The 16,758-nt window shown below is 40.1% G+C and overlaps 3 protein-coding genes across 3 annotated transcripts; 2 read left to right on the top strand and 1 right to left on the bottom strand.

Moving 5' to 3' along the window:
• Positions 1–897: 897 nt before the first annotated feature.
• Positions 898–8,279, bottom strand: LOC134178275 (sodium/hydrogen exchanger 8-like). The gene is made up of 18 exons (XM_062645127.1): positions 8,082–8,279; positions 6,113–6,237; positions 5,977–6,057; positions 5,872–5,921; positions 4,617–4,700; positions 4,457–4,558; positions 4,354–4,388; positions 4,152–4,295; positions 2,960–3,089; positions 2,799–2,904; positions 2,622–2,738; positions 2,474–2,556; positions 1,857–1,968; positions 1,656–1,798; positions 1,539–1,592; positions 1,404–1,480; positions 1,298–1,337; positions 898–1,216 (listed from the first exon to the last, which is right to left on the bottom strand). Exons 1-18 carry the CDS (start codon positions 8,195–8,197, stop codon positions 1,070–1,072), a joined length of 1,746 nt encoding a protein of 581 aa, XP_062501111.1. The 5' UTR covers positions 8,198–8,279; the 3' UTR covers positions 898–1,069.
• Positions 8,280–8,297: 18 nt separating this feature from the next.
• LOC134178274 (heat shock factor-binding protein 1-like) lies at positions 8,298–9,917 on the top strand. The gene is made up of 4 exons (XM_062645126.1): positions 8,298–8,379; positions 8,447–8,470; positions 9,477–9,519; positions 9,617–9,917. The coding sequence occupies exons 1-4, from the start codon at positions 8,320–8,322 to the stop codon at positions 9,721–9,723; spliced, it is 234 nt and encodes a 77-aa protein (XP_062501110.1). The 5' UTR covers positions 8,298–8,319; the 3' UTR covers positions 9,724–9,917.
• Positions 9,918–10,233: 316 nt separating this feature from the next.
• LOC134178515 (uncharacterized) lies at positions 10,234–16,694 on the top strand. The gene is made up of 12 exons (XM_062645389.1): positions 10,234–10,290; positions 11,804–11,912; positions 11,975–12,390; positions 12,447–12,527; positions 14,649–14,732; positions 14,797–14,867; positions 14,945–15,145; positions 15,204–15,294; positions 15,354–15,478; positions 15,556–15,643; positions 15,709–15,786; positions 16,602–16,694. Exons 1-12 carry the CDS (start codon positions 10,240–10,242, stop codon positions 16,692–16,694), a joined length of 1,488 nt encoding a protein of 495 aa, XP_062501373.1. The 5' UTR covers positions 10,234–10,239.
• Positions 16,695–16,758: the final 64 nt, after the last annotated feature.

The raw sequence follows: 16,758 nt of genomic DNA, 5'->3' as shown, positions 1-16,758 counted from the left end.
TTCCTATGCGCAGTGTGACTGCAAGTTGTTGCCTAGAGAGTAGTGACAGTAAGTCTACCTTGATCTCTCTAAGTCAATTTCAATGCCATAGATACAGCTTTGGAAAGGCCCACTGACCACATAGTCGATGCTGTGGTTCATGTACGTATATACTGTATGCATAAGTACATGAGCATTAGCAAATTCAAGCATTGCGGTGAGTTTGTGCTTCCTTTAATTATGAAGTGCACATGTAAAATGAACTGGAAACTGTGAAACATAAGCTTGTTCAATGGGCACGTCTGAATTAATCAATATTCTGTCTACAAGAGTTTGTATTCACTTTACAATACAAAAACAACTACGTATACAACGTGTGCATTTCAATTCTCACCTAAAAGAGAGCATTTCACAATGGCATTGATTTTAGCCATGGTTTTATTTGCTAGCTGCCATATGCGTGTAGTTGTTCACTTTCTTACCAATTAATACATCTTTTTAAATAGTATATGGGATCAGGATGTGAACACATCAAAGTACTCACGTCCAGATGTCAGTAGAGTGTCACGTATTATTCTTTTTCTTTGTCACTTTCTTCAGAAACAACGTCTTCAAATGACAGGAAGGACTATGCCATGTAGCCTCGTCCCCAGACTCACGTGAACGGGACGCTGCCAGGCTTACATGAGTCTTGGGACGAGCTACCGTCAATGCTTATTTGTAATGAGTAGAGTGTTTGCTCTCATACAAGACAAAGAGGTACTGTACATGTAAGTATGCATGTGAGGCAATGTAGACTTTGGCTGCTCTAATAGAGGTGGAAGCAGCTAAATGCAAGCGCTCTTGTCGTACACTTTAACCAACCAGCCATTTGGCAATTGCTATCAGTCAAGGGAAAGAAGCAGAGACAAGGCACAATTGCATATCAAATGCTTGAATTGATGTCACTTGACAAAATAGTCAATATCAAAATGCTTACCACACCTTCAAGGTGTTACACATAAACTATCAATTAATCAATTGCCAATGTTCATCTATCACTACCTATCCTCATATATCTATGATAAAAAACTGTGAAAGTTGTTAACCATCACAAAGCATCACTCTGAATATCATCACTTCCACCCACAGTTTCTTTCGTCTGAAGTGACTCTTCATCTGATGATGGCACTTGAGTCACACCATTGTACCACTGACTGGTCATTTTCTGCATCTCAATATGTGAGTCTTCTACTTCCTAACACACGTACACACGCAATAACTGCCCTACTGCAGCACAACAGACAACCTTGCTATAAAAATAAACACAATTTCTCACCTTCTGTGTAAACTGCCGTCGGAAAAAAGGAATTACGAACCTTTAGGTCAAAGAAATTACGAATTACTATCAAGACTTATCAGTGTGTGTTACCATTGGAACTCACTTTTGATCCAATTCAAAAAATATGCCTCCAGATAACCGTTCCGTTTGCTCCAAATCTTCTGCATCAATTGTCGTGCCCTAACACATTGAACGTAAACATATAAAGGGCAGACAAACAACTGCAATAGCTAGTAACCTGATCTTCTGTTTTACTCATGACCAACTTGTCCGCATAGTGCGACCGTAAAATCTAGCATAAAAACAGTTAATTAACATAATACATGACAACAATAGTCAATATTCAATATTCTACCTTTAATAGAGGCAAAGTTGAGCCACCTAATATTACTATTGTCACCAGGACAATGATCAATGTTGTGGTAATAAGAACAGCTCTAGTCTCGCTCTCAAATGGTAAGTGGAGGGACAAAGCAAATGCAATGGCACCGCGGAGTCCTATACGTATCACAGTGCAAATACAGCTCATGTGTAACTGAAGCAAGAATGAGCGTACCACTAAACCACATAATAACTTGGTTCTGGAAACTTATCTTTACTGAACGGCAACGGTTGACCACCAGGGACAGTGGGAAGATGTTAAAAGCTCGTCCAAGTAGGATAAGGAACTATAGGCAAACATTAGAATAGACAAGTAACATGCAGACACGAAACATGCACAATGACATGCATGTCTGTACTCACATGCACACACATGCACACACACACACACACACACACACACACACACACACACACACACACATGCAGATGCACACACATGCACACACACAAACACAACTCACATGCAAATGCACACACACGCACGCACACACACACACACACACACACACACACACACACACACACACACATGCACACACACGCATGCACACACACGCATGCACACACACACACACACATGCACACACACGCACGCACACACAGACGCATGCGCACGTGCACACACACACACACACACACACACACACACATGCACACGTGCGCACACACACACACACACACACACAATCACATGCAGATGCACACGCACACACACACACACACACACACACACACACACACACACACACACACACACACACACACACACACACAAGTATAGCTACTGACAACACTCCACAAGATGAGCGAAAGCTTGAATTCATGATGAAAACTGAAAATGGCCAAGCCGATATAGGCAAACACACATGTCTCTGCAACAAGAGCATTAGTCGACAAAGTAGTCATAGAAGTAAACATAGCGACAACTTGCTCATACCTGACAGGAAAGCAATAGTCCGAAACGCCAGTTGCACAGTAATTTGGGAGGCTGATGATAGATTGAAGTGAGTGTAGTGAGACATGACTATCCCACAGAACAAAATAGCCATAATTCCTAACACGACACATTGCTATACCAATTGGTATACACGGTCAAGTCAAATCAGAGGTTTACCAGACAGTTGCAGTGTTTCAGCAAATGCATACGGAGCATAAGCAAATATAAGTACAGTTCCCAGCTCAAGTGATGGAACACTTCTGAGGTTGATGTATTTAAGTAACTACATCAGTTGCCTGATAAGTGTATTACTGTAATAAATATGTTGATCAAAATACCAATGCACTGATAAGTCCAAATACAACGCCAATAACAGAGGATCCCAAAAACATTAGTAGGAAGTGGCCAAATGCTAACAATATTGAGCTGGCTGATGCCTCTGTGGGACCTCGGAAAGCAAGTATGGAGCTATAAGAAAGAGTTGTAACAATGTCACACATGAAGACACACACATGCACTTACGCACACACATGCGCGCACACACACACACACACACACACACACACACGTGCACACACACACACACGTGCACACACACACACACGTGCACACACCAGTGTTCGAAATTAGGGGGTTTTAGTCGACAATGGCGACTAAGACTTACTGTCTAGCGACCAGACTCTAGGGGGTTAGTCGCCAAACCTTGCGTGAGACTCCCACATCTCTGTATCACAGTGTAACGCGATTAGATACTTTAATTGTGCCCGTCTTAGCGTGTTGTGTATTCAATAATTGTAGTAAGGGTGACATGAGGCTTATTCTACTAGGTGAGGCTTATTCTACTAGGTAACGAGTTAGATTGAGTGCCTTTAACGGGCAATCAGAATGGAAACCATATACCACAAACGCAGTGGGGTAGTGCTAGAATAAACAAATGCTACCTAATTAATTGAAAACTGATAAGGCAATTAGGCAGGTAGGTTTACAGGTTTACAATGCCTTCTGAGAATGAAGTTCTGCTTGGCAACAAGATGAAGCTGGGACAGAAAACATTTCAATTTAGCGGGGCAAAAACTCAACTAAGAAGTATAGTGCGCAATTCATTAGCTGCATTCTGCTACGGTTCTCACAGCTTGTTATGACTAATAATTACAAGCAACCTGGCCTTCTTGGGTGTTTACATAAGACGTTATGATTATGACAGAGAAATTGTAGTGTAATATGTAGAAAGTGCAGAGGAGAGGGGGTAGTCTCACTTAGGATGAAGAAGACTTGCCACAGGAAGCGATTTAGAGAATGAAATGCACCCGTGTCAATATTGTACAATATGTTACTTTGTAAACTCACAAGAATGACTCCTTTTGCATGGTCAGGACTCCGAGGGCGTCGCTAAATTTGTTTGGCGACTAAACATTTTTGCAAATTTCGAACACTGCACACACACACACACACACACACACACACACACACACACACACACACTGTACACACCTAGGCGTGCATGTTCAATGAATGTGCAGAGAAAGTTACCTTGTCATTACAATAGAGACGGCATCGTTCAGAACGCTTTCACCAAAGACTAACATGTAAAAGATTGGATCGACATCCAAAGCTTGAAATAGAGCCAGAGTTGCAACCGGATCAACAGCAGAAATAAGAGAGCCAAACGCAAAACTGTCAAAAAAAAGTTGTCACAATCAGCACAAACTAACTACACCACCATTCAACCGACCTCTCAATGGCAGAAAGCTTATACACAACACCAGCCTAAGACATAGCAAACATCGGTAGCGGGTACAGAAAAATTGATACAATGAACACACACAATACTGTACCCTTCCCAAGACATAAACGAAACCTCCTATAACAACTGCTGATATTGCAGTGCCAATTATGGCAAAAACCAGAATAGACCCAATGTTTTGAAAAAAGTTTCCCTGCAGATTCAAAGCAGTGCAACAACACTATTCAGTAAGAAAGAAACAGGTCACCTACTTTGTGCAGTGAGTAGCCCGACTCAAAAATAATCGGTGGCAACAACACCAGGAAAAATATAGTAGGATGTAGTGCTTCTTCAGCCTATAGCAAACATATACCTTTAATACACAACAATAGCCATATGAACAATTAGATAACAAAGGTCACTCCTTTAGTCTGTGGAAAATGTAATATGTCATAGACCAAGAAGGTCAGGCATACCTAACCAAAGATACGGTCGTATGGTCGCATGTCGGCCCATTACTATACCCTTAGCCCGGATATCCGAGCCTCGGGTAATTATTGATTTGTTTTCGATATTAACATTTCCACTAAACATTTTAAGTTCGGTATTATTTGTGTTCAGGAGTGTCTGTACGTGTCACTGTTGAAAATGCATCACAATTAAAATTCGCTTATAGTAATGCACTGTTAAAGGGAAACTCTCACCAAAATCAACCGTCTCTCAGATGAAAGCTGTCACTTCATGAAACAACCCTTTGTAACCGTTTACCGCAGAAGTTCACCGTAACAAAGAAATAAAGCATTGAAATTACCTGCGTGGGCGTGTTTAGCACCCGTATGTGGCATGACCGTAACTCTGATTGCTGGTTAGCAAGGAAGACCGACATGTGTGCACATTTCAAGGTAAGGATTGTGGTGGTGTCGAGTTGTGACTTATTGACTAAAGCAAACTGAGACCCCAAAGTTATCATGCAAGTATCAACCATGTCAATACAACCAAGGAGCCTCAGAAAGAGATCCTTTTAGATTAGTTCATAGATCATGTCTCGCTGCATTTTGGGTGTGTTAGGAGCACTTGGTATGGTTAAACCTAAAGTAGTTACTTCCAGAGAGTAAGACTTTGTGCTAGATACGGGGAATCGTCTGAACAACTCGTTGCCCATTCTCTGCTTCTGTGGCTGTCTGGACCGTAGGTTTCCTGCAAGAAGATACCAGGCCTTGCATCTTTCTTTCAACAGGTTTTAGTATTTGGTGAGAGTTCTCCTTTAATTCAGACCAAAGTGCACCTCATTGATACAACTTTGCTACATATGAAACAACAGATTGCTACAACACAGACACTGTCACACGTGCATGCAGAACAACATAACCACAACGGAGTCAAGTTATTTCACGCTCAAAATTTTTTTGAACCAGTTTACACAACTTCCATCTCAACAGAGAGTGAGCAATTAGAGAAAGTGACTTAACTTAAGTATTAACCACACAATCAAACCTCCATAAACTATATAATGAGCAGTGAGCTTACTTTCCAATCACCAATGGGCAAGACTTGTAGCAAGAGTCCAACTATTGCTCCTAGAAAGTCACCAGTAGGCAAAGACCACATCAATGATAACATACATATACTGACCAAGTAAGACACACGCAATGCTTTCTGGCAAATAGTGGAACTTGGCTTTAATTAGACCATACACAAGAAGAATTGATATCACTGTAGAAAATAATGTGAGACGACGTAAACACCATTCAAAGTGCAGTGTACTAACACAATAACAGAAGTATAAAGAAGATGGTTAGTGCACCAATTTGCTCCTGGTTTGGTACTTCGGTAGGTTGAATAATTTCGGTGGTACTAACATTCTTTGTAGATGAAATGCTAGTTGTCGGAGCACTGCAAAAGATAATTATTGTAACATGAAGAATGCACTTTTGTAAGAATAGACATTCATTATTGGGTAGTGACTTGTTGTGACAGTTACGTTATTTGCCTTTTAGCAAACTTTGTAACCGAAGCTGTGTGTTGTCATCCTTGCTTCCACAGCTATGAGCCCTTTGAAGAGCTACGTCTGACTTGTTGCAAAGTATTACGAATTTGGATGTCACTTACTTCTAGGGACTAATCTATCCAAAATTATACGTAAGTGTTGTTTCCCAGTACATCACTAAAATACTTAGCAATTGTCAATGTAACGAAAGTTATTACAACTGCTCATGGCCATGCAATGTTAGGTTCCCGTATAAATGTACAAAGTCAGGAAAAAGACTGAATTCACGTTAGCAGTTGCAGACAAGTAGATTTCTGTTGTTTATTTCCAACAAGATCTGGTGTTACGATTGTTCATTGTCTGTGGTTGCCATGGACAAACAAACATACTGCTTCATGAACCATTTTGACTAGAAGTGTGACACAGTTTGAGCAGAAACAGCCACTCACACACTCTGCGTGCACGTGTGCACACACACACATACACAAACACACATTCAGACCAGAAGTAGATCAATGACTTTTGAGTATACTATTTGCTCAATCTCATTCACTTGTAACATTGACATTTACAAAGTCCCATTTCTGATTGCTTATAGATAAAACAAGACTGTCTCATTAAACAGTGACAGAATAGGTACATTGGCCAACAGAGTTTTCTGCTCTTACAAAATGAATTGTGTGTGTGTGTGTGTGTGTGTGTGTGTGTGTGTGTGTGTGTGTGTGTGTGTGTGTGTGTGTGTGTGTGTGTGTGTGTGTGTGTGTGTGTGTGTGTGTGTGTAGCATGCATGCCCTTTACACTACAGCTAGAGTAGGTCCTACATGCCAAAAGGGAAGCAGTATTATAAACTAAGGGTGGAACAAAAGGCAGCTATATATACAAAACAAACACACAAACAGATACAAAGCCAGCCAGTACCATATATTTATGAATCAAGTATCATCTTTAGTAGCTTCTTTATGTAACACAATGGCTTCAGTATGAGATCACCACAGCAATAGCTTGACCTTCAGGTCTAGTGCATTTCTGCAGATGCTACAGCCATTATTTTCGAGTCAATTCTTCACATCTCTACTGTATCTTGTCACACTGGGACAGCGTTTTATGAATTAAATATTTCTAGTTTACTAAAACGTACTCATTGTTGAGCATGTTGTTCAATTATTAATTAAAGCTCTACATGCATCTACTTGCATAATACGTGTTAGTGAACTCTCATATGGTTTAACTAAGTCATGTGATTTAGACTAGTTCTATAAATCATAGCCAGCCAGCAAGTCAGCCAGCCAGCAAGTCAGCCAGCTAGAGACAAGCAGAGACAGACAGACAAACATGCTATTACGTTACTTTATTTGAACAAGACAGACAGACAGACAGACAGACAGACCATAAACAAGGACTTTATGTCCTTATAATCTTATAGAACTTGAAATCTGTATGGACTCGTAATTAGCCTTTATTTGCTATTGTACCATAGTTCATGTTTGAAAATATACTACCATTGACAGACAGACAGACAGACAGACAGACACAGTGACAGACACAGTGACAGAGACAGTGACACACACACACACACACACACACACACACACACACACACACACACACACACACGCACGCACGCACACACACACACACACACACACACACACACACACGACAAAAAGCGACTTCTTGAATTTCGCTATCAGGCCGTTGTGAAGACTTCACAACACTAAAACTTCTAGCAATAACACACAAACGAACGTACTTGGTAACGGTTACTCCATACACCGACGAGAAAACCAGCAACATAAGCGGAACCATAAAAATTGCCCTCTTGAGAAGCGCTCTATATCGACTCCCCTTCTCGCTTCTTCGTTCCATGTTTAGAGAGACGGAGAGACCACACACAAAAATCCAACCAAAGATCCTCGCTACACTTTCCCTGACACTCTAACAATGACGTCGTAGCTATGACGCGTTCACAGATATCAACGTAACGACTAATGGCGGAGAACAGCGAGGGTGTTCCGCATTCGGAGAACGTCCAAGATCTAGCAGGCGTTGTATGTTTTATAGGACATACTGTCGTGTTTGCCTGTGCTACCACTTTTGTGTTTATATTACTTGCAGGTGCAGAATCTGTTGCAGCAAATGGTGAGGCGGACGTCATAGCAACGTCTTTTATGTATTTTCGTCCTGCGAATGCTTGTACTTTCGCCATACACTTGCTGTGGATTTCAGTTAATTGATTAAGTAACAAGACCTTGTACTTGTACGTTAATTCTTCATAGTTGGTACAGACTCAGCCTCACTGCCTATGTGGTTGTAAGTTGATAATTTGGATGTAGTTGTGTTAGTCTTTTTGTACTAGAGTTAGTGAGACAACCTGGGATTGCATGATAAGGGCAATTAATTAAGCCTCTAATATACTGATTCAAGACTTTGTGTAGAGAAAAGTGCTAGTTATGTTGAAGATTGTATCAGTACTTAGGTCGATCAGTTATACCTATGGTATGCTCATACCTCAAAATCAGTCAGTTTTGTAAAGTCTATCACAAGTAGAATAGGCACACTTTACTTCTGATGTAGGTACTAAAATCAATGACTAGTGTATGAGTGTCTGTCTATCTGAGGAGCGTCTAGTCGCAGATGACTTTGTAAGTGTTGTAGGATTTGACAACCTGGATTATTTAGTATTGATTTGTTATTGGGTGTATTGTCACACCCTTACTCTGAAGAGTTTGTGATCTTCTATCTTGTATGGACATTCATCTACTTGGCCAATCCATGCATGATTCAATTGAAGAGAATGTTATATAGACTTTTGAAATTATTATTTCTTTGGCATGCTGTTTGCTTCTATCATACTGCAATAGACTGATGTTACTGCTTAGGGTTAATGGTTTGAGAAAGATGCTTATTTTATGTTGTGGGCAATGAGTATAGTGACTCTTGAATTGTCAAAGTTTACCGTGATAAGTTATAGTGCTAAGTACAATAGAGGACATCCTGTAAGCTCGTGTGTTGCATTATGGGTTTTTTGGTGTTTATTAATTAGCTGCAGTATTTGCTAGATTAATGTTTGAATTGTGTAGTTTCTAGTAGCTGATGATATAGAGACAGGAAGACTCAATATGTGTTGTACTTACGTATTTTGTAGCAAGACAAGTTTCATACAATGTCGGATCAAATCCTTGGCAGGAATATCCTCTTCTTTGGTGTAAATTGAAGTTATGGCATGTCTTCGTGATGACTTTTATTCACGTGTAACTATTGAACCTTAATTGACTGGTTGTTTACTGGATGAAATGAGCAACAGGTTGGATGATTTAGAGAAGAATGTTGGTGAATTGATGCACCAGGCAGGTGTAGAGGAGCCATCAGTTGCTACTGAAAAGCAGTCATAGAAATGTGCTACAACAAGTCATCTCTTACATTCATTAGTTCTATACTAAGTATTAATTGACATACAAGTGGAGGTAGTTGACAATGGTATGTGAGTTATTGACGTTTACTTGGTAGAGGTTGGATGTGCAAAGCAGAGCACATTGGTCTTTCAGTTTGCTGCGTGCCTAATTGATTGTAACAATTTGGACACACACGCACGCTGCACACACACGCACGCACATACACACATTCACACTCACACACAGACAAACACTCGAAGGTAGCTGTCCTCCGCAGTGTCTGAGCCCACGTTGAGTTGTTGACTTAAGCTTAGCACTTTCAGTCTCTCGTAGAGGGTGACAAGATCACAACCAACAGCTTTTACTAATGCCATTCAGCTAGAGTTGCAATTGAGCATACCTATCTACGAATAGTTTACTATGCAATTCGGTGTTTGTTGTACAGCAAAGGTAAACATTTGCATAAGCGCATGCGTAGAAGCACACGTGTCACTGCGACGACGGTACATAAACAGTATGGCCGAAGACGCTGCTGCTGCAGACGACGAGCTAAAACGAGAAAGCCAGGTTGTAGTTTCTTGTTGTGTCTGTTGCGGTTGTTACACTGATAGACTAGAAGTGCAAGGTCTTGTCTGAATAACACTACTAGGTAGTAGGTATAGCTAAGTGGGTGATATTGCTCTGCAAATAATGGCTGGCAGACTTTACAGCATGGCCGCGCCAGTATGCAGTCAGTTATTGCATAAATGATTTTATAATGATTATTTAATATGTAGGAATTGCGCATGTACGTGTTGTGTCATTAGGGTAAGTGTTGCGAAATTTGGTAGCTTGGAGATAGCAAAGTACTGATGTTAGTAATTAACTGACAATTGGTAATAGCCTGTTTAACTGCGAATTCTTGTGTCCTCATTTACTGTTCATGGCTGTAGGACACTTAATTGGATCAGTAAGTTGTACAACTGCATGGACATGTACAGAATGGCATGCCATGTTTGTGTTATAGTTCAGTGTTGAAAAAAGTGGGGATACAGACCTGCCAAACCTTTATAGACTACAGTAGCCTAGCTACTGCTTAGAATTGCATGAACTGTTGGTGCTGTTGAAGTACAGTATGTCATATACAATCTGCTAGAGCTTCAGTACTAAATAGTGTGTGTATTGTAAATCTAGAAATTTTCATACTCATAAATTTTAGTACTTCCATCTGCCCATGAAGTAGTTCGTACACATTCTCTTTTCATACGGTACTTCGGCACTGTACACTGTAACTAAATTCAAGTGCATCTATGTATACAATTAGTATTCATGCTATTTTAGTACTACCAGATATCTGTACGCGAAAATAACTAAAATTTCATGGGTACAAAAGTTTCTGGATCTACTGTATTATATATTTACCCACAAAAGTATTTAACAAACATTTGCATGTTTGTGGATATAGAGATATCACATTGAAAAACCACTCCATGTAGCTTTTGAAATGTCAAGATGTTCTAATGCCAATTGGAATAATTATATATCTCTATGTTTTGGTTGTTTATTGAGCTGCGTTTGACATCAGTTACATTGACAAACGTATTGTTCTTAAAACATTTTAGCAGCAATTTGAATGTTTTAATGCTAGGCTATGTGTGGATTTCTTACTGTTGTTGTTTCTATTGTGCAACTTCTAGACATGTACAGCACTGAGTTTCGACCATGGATTTACATTGCATGTAAACTTTGCTTACATGCGTGCGATACCACATTTAAACTCCATGGTAACGCATGGTTATCTTGTCACCATACCGTATTTACACCACTTAGATTCGTTTTCATGCGCTTGCACGCGGTCGGACTAAATGTAAACTTGTGTAAATACAGCTTACACTCACAAATCATATGTAAGCTACATGTAAGCTAGGGCGTGTACGTGATGCATGAGACCTCCTTACACAGTGCAGTTTGTGTTATTGCGCTTACCGTTTTTCTAATCTAATTAATAGATGCACTTGCTATGAAGTAGGTTTAGTGAATTTAAGTAGCTTGATTGTTGCTTAATTTTGGCTCTTTTTCCAATTAACTTGTGTACCCTTAGCCAAGAGAAAATGTGGGTGAAACTGACGCAGTCGTGTCAAAGAATGCAGAAGCAGAAGACTCATCTCAGCAACAGCAATCTGTAATTGACACACAGGAAGAAGAGCAAAGTGATAATTGCAAACAATTTTTCTTCAGCTAGAAGTGCTTTGATGTTACTTTGGTGTTGTAGACGCCTCTCAGTTGCCATCTATTAAAGAAGCAAAATCTGATCCTACTGTGCTTAGTGAGGAGACTAATGAGAAGCAAGGCACTAGTGGTGTGGATGACCAGAATCCCGCCAGCAAAGACAAACTTGCCACGCAAGCTTCTTCAAGCTCAAAACTACCAAGTACCAGGGAAAAGAGTCGGGGACATGGCCATGGACATAGACATGGACACAGAAGACGGTATAGGAGGCGACCTGAAACAACAGGAAGTGATGTTTTAGGAGCAATTCCTAGAGTGAAAGGAAGTAGCGCAAGACATGCCACTGGTGACTCTCAGGTGCACAGGTTTGAAGACCCTTTCGAAGAAATAGCACAGCCAATCTTCACAAAGGCTGATGCGGATAATGATGGGTTTCTATCAACGGTAGAATTCTGGAAGGTAATCAACTATGTTGAAAACATTGGTACACTAATATATCTTTCTTGATATCACAGATTTTTAGATCTCAAAAGCTGAACTTAGCTTTGACTGATGCTCAAATGAAACAACTGGAGGATGAAGCTGACCTTGATAAGGTGGGGACTGCATTTCTGTCTATATTATAGAGCCAATTAAATCATACTTAGAAATATATAGACTACATAAATCTTTGATGAGGCCGGACCAAAACTATTCATGTTTACAGTTGTCAGACAAATAAAGGACTGTCCACACTAAACCAGAATGGATCGTGATCCGATGGGGATAGCGAGCGTCCACACTGCACTGTGAAAACGATACCTGTGCCTCATTTTCGATATCACGTAACTGATGACCGATGTGTACGTGTGGCTTCTTTGCTTGTGGAAAGCGTTGATACAGTGACGTCAGGTGAGTGAGAACAAAGACGAGAGTGAGGAGTGTTAGATGTTCCGACTACACGCATAGCGTACGTGAAGGTAACACCCACTATTTCTAATTGGATTCAACCGATTGCGATCGAAACCACCTCGCAATGTGGATTGGATTTATCGCAATCCAGTTGCAAGTGTGGACAGCGTTGCGGTTGGATCACGATCCAGTTGCCAGTGTGGACAGGCCTTAAGTTAAGCTCAGACAGTCGGTTAGTCAGTCCCAAAGATTCTAGCATACATGTTTTGTCTAACATAATGTAGTAAGCATGTGTACCAGAAAGTCGTTAATTAATTAAGGATCAATAAGCTGAACTAGCTGCTGAGGTAGGAGGTTTTGAGACCACGCCACACATCAGCATACAAACTCACGGTGTGTTGTTTTCTGTTTTTCTGGAAATTGGATTAGGTGGGTGACTGCAAACAGCACTATGTTTTGAAGTGGCCTGATGGCCAGATATTATTACAATGCATTTGCACCAATTTCAGCTATGAGCCATAAGAAATAGGACTTTGTTAAAGGTCCCTGCTCATGATTCACTGTGCACATGCAGGCACACCCATGCAAACTTGAAAGCGTGCCACGATTTTAAGTTGTGTCATAATGAAGCAGAACAAGAGAACATCTTAGGGTGCACCACTTTCTATGACATACAGTCTTTATCCCTAGCATAAAGAGAAAGGCGAATCGCGTTCTTGTTCGCCACGGCAGTTTCACTCCTCGTACTTGACATTTCGGGAAAGCTAACGACAAGTGTGTTAGATTCTTTATCCACACATTTACCATTTATCATTTTGAGATAGCTTGCTGTTGAACAACAAGGCACTTTCTTGATCGTTTTCTAGTTGCACGTGACCAGGAAATGAGTGGAGCACAGAACATCACGTGATGGCATCTGAAACTCGGAGCGTGAAATAAGCCAGGAAAGGTGCCGGACACCGCCGGCAACGCAGATCGTGTATCTAGCTTTATATGGTAGCTACAAGAGCTGGCTAGAATTGAGGAATAGCCTATACCCATAGTGACAGACGATGCGCCGGTAGCAGTGTTTCTACTGTGGAAATTCAACAACTGCAAGTCAAATGTATGTGTTGGTACACTGCTAAGCTAGTCACAACTTCAAACATGGCAGCAATCTGTCCGGATGTATGCATAAAGGCACGATTTCAAGTTTGCGTGGGTGTGTCTGCACATGTGCGGTGAATCCACTTGGTAGCTGGCATACCCAAAACATATGGGGTTAACTGACTTTCGGTCTGTGACTATGTGTGTGGAAGTGTGGATGCTGGGGGGTGGGCTATGTCTGTCACGCTCAGGAATGTGCCACGTCCATATTTCAGTCCATTGATCATACATGGCAACCAGAGACAGTGGACACACCACCAGTCAGATTCGCGAAATGTTTATGGTAGATTTTTTTATCAAACAGTGTAATTCAGTTATGTCAGAAATAAACAACAGAACTTACCTGTCTGCAACTGGTAATGCGAAATAAATTGCTTTCTTGGTTTACTACGTTTATACCGGAAAGTAACATCGCATAACCATAAGCGATATTTATGTCTCATATGTGATAACTCTCGCTACTGTACTTTGATGACTACGGACTTTCCAGTCATGTGAAACGACTGTACAAATTTAGATAGATTTTACCAGTAGTGCATTTAAAAGGAAAGCGGCATCTAAATTCGTAATTCTTTGCAACAATTCTATCATAGTTTTTAGAAGGCTTATAGCTGTGGAAGCAACGGTGTAAATACGGCTTCAATACTACTAAATTAATACTTTTGATTGTGCTTATGTAGGATGGTAAAATAGGTTACGAGGAATGCATTCCTGTTTTGAGGAAAGTGCTAATGACAGTCTATCAGCTGCAAGACAAGTCTCCAGTAAGTATGTTATGTCTATTGCAATGCATGAAATAAAATTGTTAGTCTTTCTGTGTTACTGTAGTTTGAATGGATTGAATTGGCGACAGAGTTTGGTACTTCGTTGTGGTTTAGCAAAGTTACTGGTCAGACAAGGTTCAGTCTGTCATTGAAACACGTCAAAACAGTCTATTTGGTAGTTATAGTGATTCACTCTTGTATATATGTAACAGCTATACACCTCCACAAGGATATAGCAGTGGTCATGAAATGGACCTTTTTGAACAAGTCATCTATGAGGTGTTTACGACGGCTGACTCTGGTCAGGTAGGCTACCTCAACAGAGAACAGTTGATGCAACTTCTGCAGTCAGACTCTCTCGCACTCAATCTGAGAGATGAGGAAATATCTGCCATTACGCAGGCACTACCTGGGTATTCCATGAGCTATTTTGTCTTGTAAAGGTTGATTTCATCTGATTTTCTTGTCCAGATTTGCTGTGGGTCGCATAACGTATGAAGAGTTTGTACCAGTAGCAAAGCAGCTTATTATTTTGAGTTACCAAACCAAAGATCCTTCTGCGGTGTGTCTATTATTTTTAATTATTAAAACTGATTAATTAATAATTTGTTTTTGTAACAGAGTGAGTGGGTGCAGCTTAACAGTGCACAGTTTGGTCTGTTCTGGTTTAACAAACGAACAGGAGAGACTCGGGTTCAGCCTCCGCAGGAACTGGTAATGTTGCAACAACAGTTACATGAACAGAGGTAATAATATGGTAATCTCAGACATTGACTTAGAGATGACACGATTCAATTATCTGATCATTTTGTTAATTACACAGAGATGAAGAAATTGCCTTTGTTCGTCAAACTATGGAAGAACTTGAAGATGTCAAATATGCTCTTGAAGAGGAACAGCTACGAAGCCATGTGAGCTAGTGCATCAATTGTTGTGATTGTTATTGATCCATGAAGAGTTTTTACCCAACCAACAGAGCCTCGAGGATGAACTGACACAGATGGCCCAGCAGCTGGATGAAACAGGGAGAGCATTGGATGAGGCTAATGAGCAGGTGCTTACTATGTATCAGTGTCAGCTAATTAATTTAATTTTTTATGTACCCTTTAATAACTAATTGAACTCATACTTTCATATTGGAAACACTGGGCACCTACAGCCTTGAAATTTCAAGCTTTCGTTTCAACTGTGCTTGCATATCTTTGTTTCTTGTAAGTACATCATAGTATGGGAGAGTAATGACTGCAGACTCTCAGTCCAACAACATGGATGAGTAGCACAATGACATGCAGTAATAACGTTATGTTACTTTTAGCTGATGTAATACTGACACAAATTCCTACCAGGTAACATTTTTCAGCTAGCGAACACAGACGTGCTAATAAATCTTGTTTGCCCCTGAGAGTTAATTAAACTTACTGAGTTATAACGTTGTTGCTAAGAAAATGAGCATGATGTGATCACTTATTTCTATTTCGGCAATTTAGTTTGTAATGTTTCTGACGTTCTTGGATACTGTATAAATTAACATTTAATTATTAACACAACATACCATCTCAGTACAGTGTACTGTATAATTGTGTACATAAAATCACTATTAGACAAAACTAAATGTATAGGTATCGCTAATAATGGAGGCAACTAGTTTCTGCTTGGGACACTTTGTTGAGTGCATTAGTATGATAATTTTCAGCCTAATCATTTTCCTGTTAAAAGCGTGTCTACCAATACTGTGGTGGTTAGAAGGTTTTGTTGTATTTCAACAAAAAATACAAGTAGTTTTTATCGATGCTAACTCTGCATTGTAAGACAGCATACAATATTATGTAGTTATTGACTTTTACACTAATAATTGTGACACTATGTTAGAAATCGCAATTCAGTGCTCAGTTAACAGAGAACAGTAAAATGCTATCTGATTTGAATGCCACTGTGGAAGATCTACAAACTAAAGGTAACTAAATGATGTGACAAACATAATTCAGTATAGTGCCTGACACTATCTTGTGTCTCTACCTTAGTTTCT

The sequence above is a fragment of the Corticium candelabrum genome, chromosome 4 (assembly GCF_963422355.1).
Source record: "Corticium candelabrum chromosome 4, ooCorCand1.1, whole genome shotgun sequence".
NCBI lineage: Eukaryota > Metazoa > Porifera > Homoscleromorpha > Homosclerophorida > Plakinidae > Corticium > Corticium candelabrum.
Note: the sequence above shows the minus strand (reverse complement) of the source record. Positions and strands in the feature narration are given on the sequence as shown.